This window comes from Equus quagga, chromosome 8 (genome assembly GCF_021613505.1).
Source record: "Equus quagga isolate Etosha38 chromosome 8, UCLA_HA_Equagga_1.0, whole genome shotgun sequence".
NCBI classification, from domain to species: domain Eukaryota; kingdom Metazoa; phylum Chordata; class Mammalia; order Perissodactyla; family Equidae; genus Equus; species Equus quagga.
The window spans coordinates 90,214,757-90,237,535 of record NC_060274.1 but is presented as its reverse complement, the minus strand read 5'-3'; the positions used below and the strand labels follow the sequence as shown (position 1 = coordinate 90,237,535).

At 38.0% G+C, this 22,779-nt stretch overlaps 1 protein-coding gene across 2 annotated transcripts in view; it reads right to left on the bottom strand.

Annotated features, from left to right (window-relative positions):
• The window catches only part of SEPTIN7 (septin 7), a 114,162-nt gene extending 92,450 nt beyond the window's left edge, over nucleotides 1–21,712 (bottom strand). Inside the window, exons 1-2 of one of the 2 annotated variants that reach the window (XM_046669648.1) lie at nucleotides 21,539–21,712; nucleotides 20,039–20,040 (exon numbers count right to left, since the gene is read on the bottom strand). In XM_046669648.1, coding sequence (XP_046525604.1) covers nucleotides 20,039–20,040; nucleotides 21,539–21,599 — 63 coding nt within the window. In that variant the 5' untranslated portion in view covers nucleotides 21,600–21,712. Of the gene's footprint in view, nucleotides 1–14,344; nucleotides 14,350–20,038; nucleotides 20,041–21,538 lie in introns of both variants that reach the window. The other variant, XM_046669647.1, reaches the window with a different exon arrangement.
• Nucleotides 21,713–22,779: the final 1,067 nt, after the last annotated feature.

The following is a 22,779-nucleotide window of genomic DNA, read 5'->3' as shown; positions in this document are numbered from 1 at the left end:
GTGATGAAACCCGGTAAAGAAAACAGACTTTGGGGCTGGCCTGGTGGCGAAGTTGTTAAGTTCGGATGTTCTGCTTCTCAGTGGCCTGGGGTTCGCCAATTTGGATCCCGGGTGTGGACATGGCACCTCTTGGCAAAAAGCCATGCTGTGGTAAGCGTCCCACGCATAAAGTAGAGGAAGATGGGCATGGATGTTAGCTCAGAGCCAGTCTTCCTCAGCAAAAAGAGCAAGTTTAGCAGTAGTTAGCTCAGGGCTAATCTTCCTCAAAGAAAAGAAAAGAAAACAGACTTTACAGAATTAGTCCCCAAAAAGTCACTAAACAAACAAACACTAAATAGCAACAATAAACCCTGGGGGTGGTGGGAGAATCTGACCAGACTTGTCACACCGTATTATTTAAATTGTCCAGTTTTCAACAAAAAATCATGAGACATACAAAAAACCAAAAAGTATGTTCCACATTCAGGAAAAAAAGCAATCAGTGAAAACCATCCCCTAGAAAACCCAGACATTAGACAAAGACTTTAAATCTGCTATTTTAAATATGTTCAAAGAACTAAAGGAAACCATGTCTAAGAAACTAAAGTATGATAACAATGTTTACCAAATAGAAATAAATATCAACACAGAGACAGAAATTATTAAAAGTTGAGAAGTACAATAACTGAAATGAAACTTCACCAGAGGCTCATCAACAAATCTCAGCTGGCAGAAGAAAGAATCAGCAAAATTGAAGATAGGTCAAATAAGACTAAGCAATCTAAGGAAAACAAACCAAAAAGAATAATGAAATAAATGAACAGAGCTAGAGACTCTGGAACAAAATCAAGCACACCAATATATACATAAATGGGAATCCCTGAAGTAGTGGAGGAAAAGAGAGAGGAAGAAAAAGAGACACAAGAGGGAAATAGAGGGAGGAAGGGGCAAAAAGTATGTTTGAAGAAACAATGGCAGAAAACTACAAATTTTAAGAAAAACTTTGCACATCAAAAGCTCCCCAACTCCAACCAGTATAAAATCAAAGAGATTCGAACCTAGATACGTCTTAATCAAACTGTCAAAAACCAGAGACAAAGAATCATGAAAGGAGCAAGAGTGTCAAATGACCACAGACAGGAGATTCTCCTGACATCCCATGAGAAACCACAAAGCACAGAAACTAGAGGGATGACTTATTCAAGATGTTAAAAGAAAAAGACTATCAACCAAGAAATCAACATCTATTAAGGTATCTTTCAAAAAAGAAGGAGAACTTAAGACATCCTCCAATAAACAAAAACTGAGAGAATTCTTCACAATCAGATCTGCCCTACAATAAATACTAAAAGAAGTCCTTCAAGTTGAAAGGGAAGGACCTTAGACAGTGATTCAAATCCACATGAAGAAACAAATATCACTGGCAAATGTAACAAGTAAATATAAAACATAATATAAATACAATTTTTTTTTTGAGGAATATTAAGCCTGAGCTACCATCTACCTCTTCTTTTTTCTAAGGAAGACTGGCCCTGAGCTAACATTTGTGCCCAGCTTCCACTATTTTTCATACATAGGATGCCTGCCTCAGGAAGGCTTGATAACCAGTGCACAGGTCCACATCTGGGATCTGAACTGGTGAATCCAAGGTCACTGAAGCAGAGCATGTGAACTTAACCACTGTGCCACCAGCTGGCCCCAATATAAATACAATTTTTGTTTGCAGCTCTTTTCTTCTTCTACTTAACAGACAACTTCATGAAGTAATAATTATAAAATTGTGTTGATGGACTTATAATGTATAAAGATGTAATATCTATGACACTAATAGCACAAAGGAAATAGAAAATGAAGCTACACAGGAACAAAATTATTGTGTTATACTGAAACTAAGTGGTAATAAAACAAATTACAATGTTATAAGTTAAGATATTAACTGTAATCCCCAGGGCAACCCCCACACACATACAGAATCTCAAAAGAATATGGCAATAAAATAAAATAAAATAAAAACAAGAGAATTAAAATAGTGCATTAGAAAATACCTATTTAACAATAACAAAAAAAGGGAATACAGGAACCAAAAAAGAATAAAGAAAAAAATGAACAGAGCCAGAGACTCTTGAGATATAAGATATACAGAAAACAAATAGCAAAATGAAAGATGTAAATCTTACCTTTCAGTACAATCATCTGTCACTTAACAACGAGGATATGTTCTGAGAGATGCATCACCAGGCAATTTTGTCATTATGTGAACATCACAGAGTGCACTTATACAAACCTAGGTGGTACAGCCTACTACACACCTAGGCTATATGGTACTAATCTTATAGGACCATCGTATATGCAGTCCATCATTGACTAAAACGTTGCTATGCAGTACATGACTATACTTAGATTAAATGTAACAAGATTAAACATTCCAAACAAAAGGCAAAAATTGGCTGAATGGATTAAAAAAACCATGATCCAACTATATGGTGCTCACAAGAGATACTTTTTAGAATCACAGAAACAACCACCAGCTTGAAAGAAAAAGGACAGAAAAAGTAACAAAAAGACAGCTGGAGCGGCTTACAACACAGACTTTAAGACAAAAATTGTTACCATAGACAAAAAAGGATGTTTTATACTGCTTAAAACATCAATTTATCAAGAAAGTATAACAATTATAAACCTATTTGCCCCAACAACAGAGCCCCAAAATTCACAAACACTGACAGAATGGAAGAGAGAAATAAGACAATTCAACAATAACGGTTAGACTTCACTATATCACTTTCAAAAATGGATAAAACAACTAAACAGAAGATAAACAAGGAAACGGAAGACCTGAACAATAGATATACCAATTAGACCTGACATACCTATAGAACACTCCACCTAACAATAACAAAATACACTCTTCTCAAGCACATATGGAGTGTACTCCAGGACAGACCGTATTAGACCATAAAACAAGTCTCAATTTTAAAGTGCTGAAATCATCCTTTGTGGATGTTCTTCATCTACAAAAGAATGAAATTATAAATGAATAACAAGGAAATTTGGAAAGTTCACACATCTGTGAAAGTTAAGCACTACACTCTTTGACCAGTGGATCAAAGAAGAAATCACAAAGGAAACTGGAAAATACTTTAAGACAAACAAAAAAGAAAACACAACATACCAAAACTTATTGAATGCAGCTAACTCAGTGCTTAGAGAAAAGTTATAGCTGTAAATGCCTATGTTAGAAAGAGAAGAAATATCTCAAATCAATTACCTAACTTCTACCTCAAGAAACTAGAAAAAAGAGCAAACTAAACACAGAGCAAATGGAAATAAGAAAATAAGGAATATTAAAGCAGAAATAAATGAGAGACATAACAAACACAACAGAGAAAATAAACAAAACCATAAATTGGTTCATGGAAAAAAATCAAAAAACCCTGACAAACCTTAGCTAGATGGACCAAAAAAAAGGGCAGAGAACACTCAAATGACTAAAATCAGAAATGAAAGAGGGCAGGGGCCAGCCCCATGGCCAAGTGGTTAAGTTTGTACGCTTGGCTTTGACAACCCGGGGTTCACTGGTTCAGATCCTGGGGGTGAATCTGCATACCAATCATCAAGCCATGCTATGGTGGCATCCTACATGGAGGAACTAGAATGACTTGCAACTAGGATACACAATGATGCACTGGGGCTTTGAGGTGGGGGGAGAGGAAATAGGAAGATTGGCAACAGACGTTAGCTCAGGGCCAATCTTCCTCACCAAAAAAAGAAAAAAAAAACCTTCAAAAAAAGACATGAAAGAGGGCAAATCATTACCAACCTTACAGAAACAGAAAGGATTATAAAGAAACCTATGAACAAGTGACCCACGGGGCTGGCCCCTGCCCTCTTTCATTTCTGATTTTAGTCATTTGAGTGTTCTCTGCCCTTTTTTTGGTCCATCTAGCTAAGGTTTGTCAGGGTTTTTTGATTTTTTTCCATGAACCAATTTATGGTTTTGTTTATTTTCTCTGTTGTGTTTGTTATGTCTCTCATTTATTTCTGCTTTAATCTTCCTTATTTTCTTATCTCCATTTGCTCTGTGTTTAGTTTGCTCTGTGTTTAGTTAGCTGCATTAAATAAGTTTTGGTATGTTGTGTTTTCTTTTTCGTTTGTCTTAAAGTATTTCCCAGTTTCCTTTGTGATTTCTTCTTTGATCCACTGGTCAAAGAGTGTAGTGTTTAATGCCAAAAAATCAGATAACCTAGAGGAAGTACAAAAATTCCTAGAAAGACACAAACTACCTAAACTGGCTCAAAAAGAAACAGAAAATCTGAATAGTCCTATAACAAATAAAGAAATTAAATCAGTAATCAAAACTCTTCCCACAAAGAAAAGACCAGGCACAGACGGCTTCAATGGTGAATTTTACCAAATGTTTAAAGACTGCCCAATCCTTCACAAACTATTCTAAGAAACAGAAGAGGAAGAAACAATGCCCAACTCATTTTGTAAGGCCAGTTTTACTGACACCAAAACCAGACAAATACATCAAAAGAAAACAGACCAATGTCCTTTATATAGATGCAAAAACATCAACAAAAATACTGGCAAACTGAATCCAGCTATATAAAAAGGATTATACACCATGACCTGTGGGATTTATCCCAGGAATGCATATGTTGGTTCTACATATGAAAACTAACCAATGTAATACATCAAATTGACTAAATAAAGCAAAAGCATAAAACAATATATGATCATCTCAAAAGACACAGAAAAAGCACTTGACAAAAATCCAACACCCCTTCATGATAAAAACACACTTAACAAACTAGGTACAGAAGAGAACTTCCTCAATCTCATAAAGTACATCTAAGAAAACCCACAGCTAACATCATACTTAGTGGTGAAAGACTATACGCTTTGACTCTTCAGGAACAAGACAAGGACTGTCTACTCTTGCCACTTCTACTCAACATTGTTCTGGAGTTTCTAGCCAAGGCATTTGGCAGGAAGAAGAAATAAAAGGCATCCAAATTAGAAAGGAAAAAGTAAAACTCTCTTTACACATAGATCACATGATCTTATAAATAGAACATCTTAGCGAACCCACTAAAAAGACTTATTAGAACTAATAAAGTTGCAGGAAACAAGATCACTGCACAAAAACCAATTACATTTCCATACACTAGCAAAAGAAACCCAAAATGAAATCAAGAAAATTCCTCCTAATAGCATCAAAGATAATAAAATACTTAGGAATATATTTAACAAAAGTACAAATATTGTACACTGAAAATTATAAAACACTGTCCAAAGAAATTAAAGATCTGAGCAAACAAAAGCTATCCTGTATTTATGGACTGGAAGACAATTTTGTTCAGATAGCAATACGCCCCAAATTGATCTACAAATTCAAGGCCATGCCTATCAAAATTCCAGTTGGATTCATCACAGAAATTGACAAACTAACCCCCTAATTCATTTGGAAATTCAAGAGACCCAGAATAGCCAAAACAATTTTGAAACAGAAGAAATCTGAAGGACTCACACTTCCCAGTTTCAAAACTTACAACATTACAGTCACTCAAACAGTGTGGTATAGCCATAAGGACAGACATAAAAACCAATGGACTACAACTGGCAATCCAGAAATAAACCCTTGAATTTATGGTCAACTGTTATTCTAGAAGGTTGCCCAGAAAACTTAATGGAGAAAGAACAGTCTTTTCAACAAAAGGTGCTGGGATTACTGGACATTCACATATAAAAGAATAAAATTAGATACCTACCTCACACCACATACAAAAATTAACTCAAAATGGATTAAAAACCTAAACATAACATCTAAAACTAAAGAACTCATAAGAAAACACAAGAATAAATCTTCATCACCTTGGATTAGGAAATGTTTCTTAAAAATTATACCAAAAGCACAAGCAACAAAAAAAAGGTAAACTGGACTTCATCAAAATTAAAAATCTGTGCTTCAAGAACACTGCCAAGAAAGTGAAAAGACAACCTATGGAATGGTAGAAAATATTTGCAAATCATCTATTTCATAAAAGACGTACCTAGAATACATAAAGAATTGTTACAATTGAACAAAAAGACAACCTGATTAAAAATTGGGCAAAGCACTTTAATAGACATTCCTCCAAAGCAGATATACAAGTTACCAAAAGCACATGAAAAGATGCTCAATATCATTAGTCATTAGAGAAATTCAAATTTAAAGCCACAATGATACCACTTCACACTCACTAGGATAGTTAAAATAAAAAAGATGGGGCTGGCCCCATGGTCTAGTGGTTAAGTTCAGTGCACTCTGCTTCGGCGGCCCAGGTTTGGTTCCCAGGTGTAGACCTACACCACTCATCAGTGGCCATGCTGTGGCAGTGACCCACATACAAAATAGAGGAAGACTGGCAAAGATGTTAGCTCAGGGCAAATCTTCCTTGAGCAAAAAACAATAATAAAATAAAATTTAAAAGACACAACAACAAGTGTAGACATGGATGTGGAGAACTAGGAACCCTCATACATTGCTGGGGAGAATGTAAAATGCTACAGCTGCTTTGTCAAAGAGTATTGTAGTTCCTCAGAAAAATAAATATAAAGTTACCCTATGATACAGAATTCCATTCCTAGGTAAATATCCAAGAGAACTGAAAGTATAAGTCCACACAAAAATTCGCACTTAAACAATCATAGCAGCATTATTCATAAAAGTCAAAGTATAGAAACAACCTAAATGTCCATCAACTGATGAATGGGTAAACAAAATGTGGTATTACCTACACAATGGAATATTAGTCAGTAATACAAATGAACGAAGTACTACTACAACATGCCACATGCTAAAACATGGATGAACCTTGAAAACATCATGCTAAGTGAAAGAAGCTAGTCAGAAAAGACCAAATATTGCATGATCCCATTTATATGAAATGCCCAGAATGCAAATCTATGAAATGAAAAGTAGATTAGTGGTTGCCAGGACCTGGGAAAAGGAGGGAATGGGAGCAACTGCTAATAAGTACAGGGCTTTTTAGGCTGATGAAAGGTCCTAAAAGTAGTTGTGATGGCTGCACAACTCTGTGAATATACTACAAATGACAGAATTGTACACGCTAAAGGGGAGAATTTTATGGCATGTGAATTATGTCTCAATAAGGCTGTTAGAAAATCAAGTATGTAGTATCTGTAATATTGTACCCTGCATATATAATTTTTGTATCTCCTTTCTTACATATGTCTTCTCATTGGTCAAATCCAGGACAATCTGAGCAACCAAAGAATAACAAAATTAATAGTCACTGTCGATACCAATATTAATAAATAATTTATTGAATGAATACATAAAACAGAACAGCTCTTCCTTACAAAAGAATTCCAATTAAAAAATGTAGAATAATGGAAACAGAAAATCACTATTAAGGCAAACAGGAGAGTAATAATTGTAACGAGCAAGAATTATTGACAGATAATAGATAAAAGTATGATGAGATTAAGTTATTTGCACAGTTCAACAAAGGACTAGTATCTAAAATACACAACCTAGTAAGACACATAACTCAACTTAAAAATGGACCAAGGATTTGAACAGACCACCAAAGATATATGGACAGCAAATAAGCAATGATAAGATCCTCAACATTATTAGCCATTAGGAAAATGCAAATTAAAATCATGACAATTCTACTAGAATGGTTTAAAATAATGAGTGATCATCCCAAGTATTGGTAATTATGTGAAGCAATTAGAATTCTTATACACTGTTGATGAAAATGTAAAATGTCACAACAATGTTGGAAAATAGTTTGGCAATTTCTTAAAAAGTTAAACATATACCTACCTATGACTTAGCCTAAGTATTTACCCAAGAGAAATGTAATCATGTGGTACTATCATTACAGCTTTTTAAAATTTTTATAAGAAAAAAAGCTGGGAAAAAAATATATCCAAATTTTAACATTTGTTGTAGTTTGCTAACTGAATTTGAAGGTAATTCAGTTTTATATTATTTTCTATTTTCCAAGTTATTGTTAAGGAACCTGAAGCACTCCATTAAAAAAAAAAAAGCAGCACATAGAAAGAAGATGAAGTCATGTTCACCACAAGTCAGTATTGGTTTTCTTTTTAATGGGTAAGTCAGATGTTCTTTATTTCCCATTTCTGACAAGTTCATTAGATTGCAAAGGAAGAAATAATAGGAGATAATTCTGACAAGATTTTAATCATGATGTGAATACAGGCAAGGTAGAGAATTAAAGGCTGGAATACTAATAAGATGGGTTAATAGCTGGTTAGTTGTATGTCAACTTCAGCAAAATTATACACCACAAGGCTCTATCCTTAACTAAGCCCAGATAAAATTATTAAATACTTCGATGAAAACATAAAACGTAGGTTTGTCAAACCTGCAGATAATAAAAGCTGAGAAAGTTAACAAATACTTTCTATGACACACTCAGAATCCAAATGAAACTTAATATGGAAAGGTGTGCATCCGAACCACGTCCTTTTTCCCCACCTCCAAACCAAAATCTCAAAAACAAAGTTTCAGTTAAGATCAGAAATATAAAATGGCACTGCAAAAATAAGAAGGAGGTGATGGGACATGTTTCACCCATTCAGTCAACAAGTTCCTCTAATTTGAAAGAAAAAAACATGTTGAAGAAGCAAGATAAAACAATAATAGCACAAGAGGAAAAAGCAGAGACATCTTAGTTGACATTATGCTCTAGAAGTCAGTAAGTCAATAAGTAAATAAAGTTACCCTAAAAAGTAATTTAACTTCAGGCCTCATTAACAGACTTATAGGTATGTAGAATGAGACAAAAGATTGATGTATTCTGATCTGTAATTTTAAGATCACAAGATATTCAGTTCCCAGTGTCAGTAGGGATATGTACCAAATGAAGAAAATTCAGAGGGCAGTAAGAACCGGAGGGCTGGAGGGAATATAACCCCCTGCCATACAAACACTGCTAAAGGAAATGGAAAGACTAAAAGTCTCTACAAAAGACTCAGAGAGAGTTGTCTTCGAACTATTAAATAATAATATTAAAAAGAAAATTAGATTCATCTTTTTGTCTCAAGGAGTAAATGAGAATTTCTGAATACAAATATCAAAGAGAGACTTCAGATACACCCAAAAATAGGAAGAAAAAATCAACAGAGACAACTATTCAAAGATGAAATGTGCTTCCTCAGAAGGTAGTGAGTTTCTAACAGGCTAGATCACCTCTGTCCATGAGAAATATAACACAAACCACACATGTAATTTTAAATTTCTAGTAGCTACATTAAAAAGAAACAACTAAAATTAATTTTAATAATATATTTTCATTAACTAAATATACCCAAAAAATTATTTCAACATGCAATACAAAAATTAATATTTTACATCTTTCAAAGTAAGCCTTTTCAAAATCCTCTGTGTATTTTACCCTCATACCAAATCTCAATTCAAACTAGCCACATTTCAAGTGCTCATCAGCCATATATGCTCATGGCTACAGCACTGGACAGGGAAGGGTTAGCCAGCTACTTGACAGCTATGCTGCAGGGGGAATTTGAGCACTGGTTGCATAATTAGATTAAACGACAATACATTTTCGGATCCTGAGATCTTGTGAAAATACAGAAAAATAAGAAAAGAATACCAAGAACATATTCAAAATTTTAAAAGGGTTAACTTTATTCCATTTTAATCAGTCACGACTATTCCTTGTCCATTCATGACATACATATCACTCTGTATTTTCCTGTAGCACTCATTCTGAACACAACACAGCAGTTCTGTCAAGGAATTCAAGTTATTTCCAGTACGTAATATATCTATCTCAAAAAAAAACTAGCTTCTTAAAGACATCAAAGCCATTTCTTGTCAGAATATCGAATCCCATGACTCATAAAATGTTTGATATTCAATTTGAGAATTGCTTGCCTAATAAGAAAAAACGTAAGTTAAAAAAAAGTATTCATTATTACCTGTTTGTAAAATGGTTTTCCATAGCTTACCTACATTACAATACTACATAGGAAAATAGAAATTCGATTCTTCTTATGGACTGAACTGTGTCCCCCAAAAATTCATGTGTTGAAGCCTTAACCCTTAATGTGACTGTATTTGGAGATAGGGCCTTTAAGGAGGTAATTAAGAGTAAAGGAGGTCCTAAGAGTGGGAACCCAATCACACGGGACTGGTGTCCTTGAAGAAGAGGAAGAGACACTAGGATATCTCTCTCTCCACACATGCACAGGGGAAAGCCACATGAAAACACACTAAGAAGGCAGCTGTCCACAGTCCAGGAAGATCCCTCACTGGAAACTAAACCTGCTGGCACCTTAATCCTGGACTTCCAGCCTCCAGAACTGTGAGAAAATAGTCTGTTGTTTAAGCCCCCAATCTGTGATATTCTGTTATGGCAGCCCTAACAGACTAATACAGTTCCTAAGAAAGTCCTTTTAAAAAACTGTATTGCAGGGCCAGCCCAGTGGCGCAGTGGTTAAGTGTCCACGTTCCGCTTTGGTGGCCTGGGTTTCACCGGTTCAGATCCCAGGTGCGGACATGGCACCACTTGGCAAGCCATGTTGTGGCAGGCATCCCACATATAAAGTAGAGGAAGATAAGCACAGATGTTAGCTCAGGGTCAGTCTTCCTCAGCAAAAAGAGGAGGATTGGTGGCAGATGTTAGCTCAGGGCTAATCTTCCTCAAAAAAAGAAAAAAAAACTGTATTGCAAACCAAATTATATTACTGTTGAAATTATTAATAAGTTACGATAAATGTTTGTATATGTTTCTAAATTTACTCCACAAGCAAAGATTTGAAAAGCCTGCCTTGTTGAACCACTGAAGTCACCAAAATAACTTGATACTTCAAAACTACAAAATGCTAATTTTATCCATAACCAAAGTCTTCAACTTATAGTTCATTTTAAAAACATATTACTTAAGATCAGTACTATATAGAATAAAGTTAGAGATCAGTGGGGAGCTCAAAAAAGCATGCCAGTCATCGCAATACTATCCCACCAACAATATTTGTAATATTAAACATAAACAATAACTGATAATAGATAAAAAATTGACAGTGCTGTTACATACTATAAGAGTAGTCTTAAAGGAGTTCAAAGTAAGGGAACTTGAACTCGAAAGTTTAAAAGTATCAAAGACTCAGACAGTGGGAAACATTTCCCTTGATGAGTAGTTTTGAGCTGGGCCTTCCTTAACGGATGATGGGACTTCAAGGTAGGTCAGAACAGCAGAAGCCGAAGCAAGAATGCAAAACATGATTTGATCTGACTATAAGGAAAAAGCCAAACAAAGGAGGCCCTAAAATGACTGCCTAAGTTTTTAAGGAAAGAACATATAAGATAATCACAAAGCAGTATAAGTACAGCTAGAAATCTGAATTCCAATATTTGCTGTAACTTAAGAGCTATTCTCTGGTGGGTAAGTTATATGATCTTTCTGAGCCTTAGATTGGGACAGCATCTTTATGAAGCTGTTGCAAGGTACATATGAAATGTTTGGCACTTCATACACAATAAGTACAATAAATGACAGTTACTAGAGTGGTTGTGCAATAGATGACAACTATAATTAAAGCCTCTGGGCTTTTCATCTTGCAGATAAGTGATTCCCAAACCTGGCTGCAATCAGAAGAATCTGGGGAGCTTGATTAAAACAGATACTGAGGCCCCAGCCTAGAAGTAGAGTATGCTGGTAGGGCCCAGGAAACAGTATTTTTTTTTTAAAGATTTTATTTATTTTTTTATTTTTCTCCCCAAAGCCCCCTGGTACATAGTTGTATATTCTTCGTTGTGGGTCCTTCTAGTTGTGGCATGTGGGACGCCGCCTCAGCGTGGCCTGATGACCAGTGCCATGTCCGTGCCCAGCATTCAAACCAACGAAACTCTGGGCCGCCTGCAGCGGAGCGTGCAAACTTAACCACTCGGCCACGGGGCCAGCCCCCAGGAAATAGTATTTTTAACAAGAACCTTAGATGCCTATACCATAAATAACAAAGAGATTTAAAGTTCTACAATAGGCCAATTATTTTACAAAAGTAGTGGTTTTGGTACAATAATCTTACGAAGAACTATTAACTAAAGTGGGAAGAGACTGGAAGCAATAAGACCAATGAAGAAACTACTTGATAGGAAAGCAAGTCCTTTTGTTCATCTTGGTTAGATTCTAATTTGTTAAACAGAATCCACTAGTGATTAACTATACTTAGGACACCCATCCTCAAATTAAAAAACAATGGAATCTCCCAGCCCTATTCAAAAATTTCCAACACAGATTCAACTAAAAGTTGTTTCCATCAAGCATAAAATTCTTCCCTTATTCCCTTACTCCTGACCAGGACTAATGTCAATGGTGCATTTATTTCATATAACATTATACCTGCCGGTCTGTGATATTATTTCTGCATTTCCTACATGGTGACCAAATATTTAACTTTCAAAAAGATAGCGGCTGCAACTTTTCAGCAAGTCTAAAATTATTCCAAAATTTTGAAAAAGAACAAAAAAGATTACAACCATGTATTTATCTTTCTTAGAGCACAGCACCATGGTCACACACAAACTTAGGTATTTTTGATGGGTCCATTTGCCAGCTAAGCCATTCTAGTTATCTTTTTGGCTCACAGCTGAATTAATCATCTCAAAAAGTAACTCCTAGCTGTTCTTTATTAGACCAACTTTCATATTCTAATACAAAACCTAAGACAGAGCTGACTATACTCCTAGTTCTATCTAGGATCACTAATTTCATCCTTTTGCGCCAAGTTCTCATGTCTCCAAACAAACTAGAGACATGTTAACTACTCCATTCATCCCCAGCAACGAGAAAACTAACAGACCACAAGTTGTTCTCTACCCATCTATGGCCTTTGCAAATTTTACAGTGACTACATATTTTGATTTTCGAGGTTCTTTTCTATGTGCACGTTATTTTATACATCCAGAGAACAGGAATCGTTTCTATTAAATTTATTTCCTTTTCACTCAGCATATCAATTATACAGAATATAGTTGGGAACCAGAAATGGAAATCGTATCTCAGTGCTTAACAGATAGCAGACTTTTGATAAAGAAATGAATCAGGAAATAAAAGCTGAGCAATAAAATACAAAGATTTCTAACGGCAAACTGGATAGCAACAAAATTCAAGGACAGAAGAAGGTAGGTACATCTTCAAGGACAGAAGAAGGTAGGTACACCCAGGAGAGCAGAAAAATGTGAAAATCCATGTATAGTTAAAAAACTAAAACGACTCTCATATTGCATTACTACTTAGCCCCATATTGCAAGACACAACACAAAAACAAATATCCCTGAGGATGATTTTAACAAATTCATTATATTCTACTGAAAATAGGGAAGCTCATCAGTTTATATGTAACAAAAATCTCTCTCCAGTAACATAAGAAATGTAAATTAAGACAAGTATAAGATACTAAACTAACAAATACCCTAGGAAAATAACTGGGGAAGAAGAGGCTTGTTTAAAGATACTCTTTAAAACACTACTTATAATTAAAATATGGAAACTATGAAATGTCTCAAAATAATAAAATGGCTAGGCAAATGAGAATATCAACACTGGTTCTGCATAAAATTTAAGAGTTTACAGAGTACTTTTATGCATACTGCATCTCATAATATATAATTCACGCCAGAGGTTATCAACCCTGGCTGTTCATCAGAATTACCTAAAATACTTAAAATGCAAATTTCTGAGCCCTACCTCATACCTAGTGAATTAACGAGCCTCCAAGTGTGTTAAGCATTGGAAGTGTTTCCAATGTCTGACCAGGGTTAAGAACCACTAACCACTAATAGATCGCTAATTACAACCATGAAAAAAACACATGTAATTAAGAAGGAACACAAATTAACCTTCAATGACTGAAATAATTTAATGGGGTTTTTTTCCTCCTGTTTAATTTGTTTAAATTAACCATAAAAGGAACTATATCTACTAAACTTTGTAAAATGAAAAATGGTTTAAAATGTTGATACTTGAAGGTATACCAGTTACTGAGAAAATTTTCCTTGTTCAGATCATTTCACATCCCAGACGTCACATGTAACAAATGAGGTGGTACCCTGGTTACTTTAGTAATAATACAAACAGAAATAACTACGATAAAATTACTATGAAAACTTTGCCTCCTTTTAAACAAATAATGATCTCACTCAAAATATTTACAGTATTCTCTAAAACTGATTGACAACATATACCAAATTCTTCCTCAAAAAGAAAGAACTCTGATTACAATATGAATGGACAATTTTAATATATAAGGATACAAAATGTCATTTGTATAAGGAACATTAGCATGACCCTTAGTTTGAAACAGCTACTACTTTGAAATGCACCAGCAGAAATTTTAAATAAGCAAACATTTTGGTACTAGTCGAGAAATTGGTGACCTCAGCCTGTCTAACTTTGAAGTTTCACATAAATCACTTTATTCCAATTTCCTTTAATTTTGCTCACCAAACTACAAATATCAAGTCTTTAAAAAACAGTACTAACAAATTTACTGACCAAACTAAAGTATAGCTTTCGTTTAATATGGCAGATTCAATTACTAAACATAAAAATTCAAAGCACAAATGAACAATTTACAATAATCTTAAAATGTTTATTTTCCATCCTAGATGTCTCTCCTAGAATTGAGACTTTACCAGACATGTCCACTTAGATGTCTCCTAGGCCTCTCAATTTCACATTTTAAATCACCTATTTCAAGAAATGGTACCTACTTATCACCCAATCACTCAAGTGAGAACGCTCAGATATTCTGGATTCATTACTCACCACCTACATCCCCTCCCATACCAAACACCTCACAACCATTCCCTACACTTCGTGCCCTTTGTCATTGCCCTAGTTCTGTCCTTCATCTTTTAGTTAAGACTGGTTACATTAACCTCCCTCAATTCACTGGCCCTACTACAGTGTTCTATCTATCTCTACTGTAATTATCATCCAGATGTTCATGGTTACCATTCTTCTCTTTTAAAATCCTTCCATAAAGATTTTTTTAAAATCCTCAGCACAGCACACCAGATCTCTGCTTACTCTCTTGCCTCAGAACCTACACCACCATGATTTCCCAGCCTAGAAAAAGTATCCTTTCTCCTCTTCCTCTGCCTAATCACTCCTATCCACCTTTAAAGAGTTACCTTTTCCAGTTTGGAAAAGGTATCCTGCTCTGTACTCCCACTGTATACATACCTTTAAATCATATCACAAATGATTTACTAAATAAATGCCAGGTTGGGAATACAAAAGTGAACAAACCACAGTCCTTACCTTTAAGAAACTTATAACGGAGGCAAAAAATTAAATAGTCAATTGCCATACAGTCTGTTAACTTTTCCTTTTAAGCTAATATCTGAGTGCTTGTTATATGCCAGGCTAAGGATTTACTATGTATTATCTCATTTAATTCTCCAATAATTTTATGATTCTCACTTTACAGAGAAGGAAACAGAAAAGCTTTGTTATTTGCCCAAGGTTCAGTTAAGCGTTAAAGATGTGAATCCAGGTCTGACTCCAGAACCTAAGCTCTTAATCACCATACCTTCTATTTTCTACTGTCACAGCATTTAACTCAGTTTCCCAGTGCCCAGCATGCAGCAGGCACAAGACATGTATTTGTTAAATAAATAAACTTTGAGTGTTGAAGTCCTAAGCTAGTAATGACTTAACATCAATACTACCATTTTAACTGATAGTGTCTAGTATCAAAGCATTCAAAAGCTCTGAGATACTAACACATGTGAATGATCAGTGTCCCAAGTTATTCATCATTGGATGGTTTATAATAGAAAAATATTGAAAAGTAAATGTCTATCAGAAGAGGAAGGTTATAGAAATCACAGCTTATCCATATACTGGAATTATGCAGTTGTGTAAAAGAGTAAGAATGATCTTCGTGTAATGATATGGAATAACCTAAGATACACTAAGTGGGAAAAATTAAAAGGTGAGGAAGAATGTGTGTCTGATGGATGGGGGAAGGAGGGATTATGTTTTTTGCTTGCATATGCAAAAATCATCTTTAGAAGAACATATAAGAAACTATTAAATAGATTGCCTGAAAAGTAGGAAAGTGCGTGAGTTGGGGATATGAACAGAAAGGAGATTTTACTACATCTCTCTTTTTAACCTTTTGAATTTTGAACCAAGCGACTATACTCCCTATATGACAAATATATAAACTCCCCCCAAAATAAATAAATAAGCATTTTCAGAAATCGTAACACAAACACTACATAACATCCAGAAGGCCATGGGCCATAACTTTCTTGATTGCTTCTGTTTTTGCAGTGTCTGACACTTGTTGGGAGTCAAATATTTGGTATATTAATGAAGTTTACAAAAATATCAAACTGCCATTGCAGGAATATTTCAAATATATTTTACAAAGAAAGCAAAACAGGAAAAAAATGGTTTTGATTTTTCCAAATAACAATCAGAGCCCTATCCCAGGCCTACTGTTTATCAAACTCTGGAAGACTACTAGAATTTGCAATCTTTTAAAAGTACCAAGGTGATCATTTTATTGTTGTTTCATGTTTCCTTCACATTTCAAATCTCTCACAATAAAGAAGGGGAAAAAACTTTTAAAAGCTGCCAAGAAAAACCACTTTAAATGAGTTAACTGTATATGGATTATATCTCAATATGATGTTTATAAAAAAGAAAACTAATCTATGATATTAGAAATGAGATCAGTGGTTACCTGCACAGGGGCACAAGAAACTCAGGGGTGATGGAAATCTTCTGTATCTTGACTGGAATAAAAGCTACAAGGTGTACGTCAATATTCATTGAACTAAACACTTAAAATCTGTGCATTTTACTAGATGAAAATTATACCTCAATAAAGTTACTTTGCAATAATTTGGAAAGCATTTGGAAATGCAGATTCCTGGGCCCCTCCCAGAGACCAAATCACTGGGTCTGTGGTGGAACCCAGCTAATCCGTATTTTTAACAAGAGGTCTCAGGTGACCCTTATGTATGAGGTTCATCATTTATACTCTGGAAAATACAGACCTAGCATAATGTTGTATGTCCAATAATTACTGATGTTTTTCAAAAATTCATGAGTTAAATTACAAACTTACACAGAAAAGCTACCTGGGTGATTCTGATTCCCAAGTTTGGGAAATACTAAGCATTAAATGGTAGGAGTTCTAGGAGGAAGACTTTTGGACCAGATAGTTAACAAAGATACCTTTCTTCTCCACCTTCCATGATCCTTCAATGGCTCTCCATCACCTAGTGCAGTGGTTCTCGATCTGGGGTGATTCTGGCCCCCAGGTGACATTTGGCAATGTCTGCAGACATTTTTTTATTGTCATAACTGGGGAGGAGGTATGCTACTGGTATCTACTGGGTAAAGGCCAGAGATGCTGGTAAACATCATACAATGCACAGGACAGCCCTTCAAACAAAGAATTATAAAACTCCAAATTGCAATAGTGCCAAGTTTGAGAAACTCTGACTTGGAGACTTGCCTCTCAAATGAAGCTACCAAAAGTGCACAGCTGTGGCCCCAGAGGTAAAGAAAATAACAGAATTAACACGTTACATCTTCAGGAGAGTCCATTTTTACTTCCAGATTGGCGAGGAAGTAAGAAGAGAGTCATCTTTATATTGCATATAAAGCAAACAAATATAAAATGCATATGTCACGAGTACCTAAGATTTTTTAAAAACTTCAAACTAATGTAAGCAGGAAGAGCTTCAGACTTTACGCCGCAACCTCAGGGGATACTTATTTACTCTATTCAGTCTTCAAAGTATTTTGAAGTTAAGAAACACTTGCCTAAAATAAAGTATATAAACTTTAGCATGACAGGCAAGACCTCATCGTTAAGTACCTCTACTAAGATTTTTAGGGCTATTTGTTACTGCCGTGTGGTCTAACCCAGTGCTATTCAAAATGCAGTCTGTGGACCAGTGAGCCAGTCTGAATTGTTTACCAGTTTACATCAGAGACGTACAGAAATTGACAGCACAGAAATGGAAATTTTTATAGCAGAATACTTTTATGTCTATTGAATCTAATAAAAACATTAGAGCTTGTATTTTGCCTTACTTCATCTTGATTTTTTAAAATTCTGCAGTACTTTGTATTTTACAATGGTATCAGTCAACAGTGGATTGGAAAGAGAAAACAAGGGAGGAAGCACTAACCTAACCTATCCTGACTGATACATCTAGTAAATGGTAAAGCAAGGATTTGAACTCAAGTCTGTCTGACACCAAAGCTCATATTCTTAATCATTATACTTTATTTCTCTGTTGTCATTAAGACTTTGAACTCAAAACCCCATGTGTAATCCCTACCTCTGGAGAGCTGGAAGGACTGTACCACGTACAAATCACAAGGGCTTTCTGTGTGTCTGGCCCAAGGCCTTCAACACTGAGAGCAAACCAAGCTGCCTCCTTGGCCTGTTTTCCCCAGGTTCAACTTGGCTCTCTTGATCTCTGATGATGCAAAAGGGTAAGACCAAAAAAAAGAAAAAAAAAGACAGAAAGAACATTCTCCCGAAGGCCTAGAGGAGAGTCACTGAATGATACTGTCTTCTTTTAGGACCAACCCTGGTTTCTACCCGGTTTGGGGAGATGATCTCCTCCAGGCAGGAGCAGACCCCAGACCTCTCTAACCAGACTACCTATATGGAGTACAGAATAAACGAATCCAAAATATGAAAAAGCCACATGGACTTAATAGCATTTAAAGTTTTCCCTCCTTACACCAAGATTTAAAGAACTTGGATCTGACCCACCCACACTGCACATCCCCAAGTGTTTTTACAAACTTTTCTGACCATAATCCTTAATAAAAAAGAAATGTTATATCCAAACTCAACACACAATATTATAAAACAAAATTTACCCCCCCAAAAATTCATACTAAATGCAATGTACTGCTATTTTCTATTTCTTTCCTACTTTTTAAAAAGTATTAGTAGAAATCCACAAAACTTATTTCAAGACTAATAGGTCTCAACTTGCAGTCTGCAAAATGTTGCTGTACAGATCAACAGTCTACATTTAACAGTATGCTCTCATCTGGCAAGCCTAACCCATAATCATGCTACCTTAAAATTCTTCTCAAAAACATATTTTTTCTACACCAGTTTCATTATACAATAATCTTGTTATTCATAATCCAAACAGTATAGAAAAAACACAAAAAACTGTCTCAAAATTTAGTAAAATGCATAAGGTTAAAAATCTTCAGCCTCTAATCAAATTTTCAAGATAGCTTATTACCTCAAAACGTGAAACAGTTCTCAGCTGGTAATTTGGTCAGGTAACAATACTTTATTGGCAAAACCCACAAAAGAGTCTTCTGTGAATATGTATACCAGCAAATTATAAGAAGTCTGAAACCAACCTGCTCTACCACTATCTTCACTCTGACTGGTCTGGTTATCTGACCACCCCCCATTATTGAGACCTTGGAAATCATAATCTAACTCTTCCTCCACTCCAAGCTTTTTTTTCTTTGGGGGGAAGGGGGTTTGCCGTTAATCCTCTACAACTGGTCTAAGGTCTGTCAGGAGTCCTACCTTGTCTCAGACTAGCTCAGAAGTTCTGACACCGGCTCATTTAAGAGTATTGCTATGGGGAAATGCACAAATCCAAAAACCCAATTTTCATAACAAACTTCTGAAACATAATCTATTGATAACACTACCTTCCACGTACTTATGTACTGAATACCTTATCTCCAAATCAAAACCAGAAACCAAAAATTCTTAACTAAACTACAAAAATATTCTTTCTGTAAATTAAAATCTACTGGACATTAAACACAAAGTAAATTTCTATTATCAGTTATGAACTTCAATTCTGTAAGCCTAAGAGTGCATGTGACATTTTTAATAACTGTATTAAGAGGATCTGGCTCCATCATGCTATCCCATCACAGAATGACCATACAAACCATCTATGTAGCTTCCACATTTATTTCACAGCTCCTCTCCACCCTATCTTCTCTAGCCACACCCACTGAACAGCTGGGTGGGATGAAAGATTGTTTCCTGCCCTCCCCCCTTGCTCCTTCCCTTGCTATTTGGAGGAATAAGGGATCTAGGCAGCAGTAACTAGCTTAATAACTGTTTATATCCTGCTAAGGGACCATCCTTCCAGTCTATCAGAATTCCATAAATTTCATCCCTACCTGTACACTTAATGCCTAAAAAGTTTCCTCCTCAAATTGCTTATAAACTTGAGGGGCGGGGGACTGACAGTCTCATCACTTGTATGTACATAGATACGTCGAACAAGTAAAATGTTCTTGAATCTAGATTATCTGTTCATTTAGATTCTCAAGGGCACTCGGGAAGATGTTTTCCCATTTCATCAAAATAACAAAGCCAAAAAAATCTTAAAGTTGAACTACAACAATAAATTCGTAAGAATAAGTTCTTTCAGTAACTAAGCAAACATCTGAACGTCACCAATTCTTTCCCCACACCACAAAAACCCAGATTTGAAACAGTGTACTCTCAAAACGTAACTCAGCAAATGGAAATGTGTTACAAAATTTTCAGATGTTTATTTCCTAGTATACACAGAGTAAGCAATGGAACTGAGGAGTGGAAAATGTGAATGAAATGGCCTTGTTCTTTTTCCAACATCTGGGGGAGGAAAGGAAATGAAAGGGCTTCTTAACAGAATAACTGAGAATACTGAAATATTTTCAAAAATTAATTTCCTTAAACATCACCAGTCCGTATCTCCAACTCCCTCCCTTTTCCAGCGACCCTTCCGAGCCTTCCCACTCCTCGGGAGGGCGCCCTTCCCAGACGTTCTCTTTCTCCTTTTTCCTAAAAATTAAGCCCAAACCAGGCTCCTTATCCTCCGTACGCCAGCCTCGCCCGCCATCCACCGGCCTTCGGGGCCGCGCCTGGGGAAAGGAAACCCCGAGAGGCGGGGAGGGGGAGCGAGGAGGCGACGCGGTCGCTGGAGCCGCTGCAGCCGCCGCCGCCTCCACCGCAGCCTGAGCCTGGTGCATCCTCCTTCCTCCCTCCCCGCCGCCACCCTCCGGGGCCGGCCCACACAGCACCCGCACCCGGGCGCGCGCTCATCCCCACCCTCCTCGCCAGGCCCGCTCCCCCGACCAGGGGAGCTCCGCCGCGGGCACTGCGGCCGCCGACGGACGAAGCAGGGCCGTGGGAGCCGGCGGGCCGGGAAAGACGACCCCGCTCCGGCCCCGGCGGCGGAGGCCGCGGCTCAGGGCTCCCCCGGCCCGCCCGCCGCGGCACAGGAAATGCCGCCGCCTCGGCTCTCCTCACGTTCAATTCAAACTGTCACCGCCGCCGCCTCCCCTCCCCCCGGCCCGCCGCCGCCGCCGCCGCGCCCCGGGCCCGCCGTCGCCCCCACCCCACCTCCCCTCGCCGCTGTCCCCCGCCTCGCCTCAGGGCGTTCCTCCCGCCCGGTCCGGCGGCCGCAGAGCCCCGGTGCGTCCGGAGCTGCCGACCCGAGTCGCGGCGGCCCAAAGCTGAGACTCACCCATGGTGCTGCTGTTGACGCTCCTCTCCTCAGCAGCAGCGGATCTCGCACTGACCGACATCCCCTCCCCCCTCCGCGACCAGCCAGGGCGCAGCGCAGCCCGCCGATTCTCCAAAGCCGCCTACGCCGACTCCGCGGCGTAGCCGCCCGGCGTCGCTGCCCTGCTTACGCAGGCGACAGCAGGCGGACTCCTCCACTGGCTCTCGCCCGACTCCCGCTCCCTCCTCCGCCCCCCCGCCCCCTCAGACGAGGCTTCCGGGCCGAGAAGAGGTTGGCTTCAATCTCGCGAGATTACTCCTTCTCTGCCCTGTCGGCTTGCTCCTTTTCGAGCATGACTTCATTGGCATGAGCACTCTTGCTGCTCTGGTTTAGCCGCCATGTTTAATTTGGCGGGATTTGGCACCTCCAAGATCAGGGATAGTCAAGTCTCTGTGCATGTTTCTTCAATACTGTCTCTACGGCTAAACCGCGTTACGTTTGTCGGTGAAAAGCTCTGGGGACGCTGAAAGGGAGGGGCCGGTTGGGCGCGAGGGTGGGGTTTTGCCCGAATTAAAGATGGCCGCGATCAGTGCAACCCCGCGCAATTTCACGTCAGGTTTTGGAGCGGAGGGAGCCGCCCTGTTGGCCTTAGAGTCTCCTTACGGAATTGGCGTAAGGGAAAGAGGCGCCGCTGGAAGAGGCCAGCTTGGGAAGCTGCGCTCAGGGCGGGGGCCGCGTCCACGCCTCGGCTCCTGGCTTCTGACCGGGCGGCATTGTGAGTGCGAGTGAAGAGACGCCTCCAGGGAGAAGTCTGTTCCCTCATCCATCCTCGTTTCCTCAACTAACTTGACTCTCGGGGTGGACAGTGAGATTAGGCCCCTGCGCTGTCACTTTCTGGCGGCCTGGCACAGCCGAGGGGTCGGCTGCTGCAGCTTCCACTGCGGACTCTCCACGGTCACGGCCGTGTCGGGTCACCTTGTTTGGTGGCCGGTTCAGTCCTCGTGGAGTTCAAACTCTAGTTGAGGAAATGAATGGACACACGTGAAACTGTTGGGTAACAGTTAAAGTGTAATAAAGGGCTAGAACTGTGTGGTCTCCTGCTGTAGCAGTGAACGTCGCTGGGTCGTTGGAGCCTTTCTCCAAATGCTTTCTAGTGAAAGTAGCCACACTTGGCTCTGAGCAGCCCAAGGTTTTTCGTACCTTTCTTGAAAACCAACGGCTGTCTTCATTGTCTAGTTCGTGCACATATATTATTTTTTCTG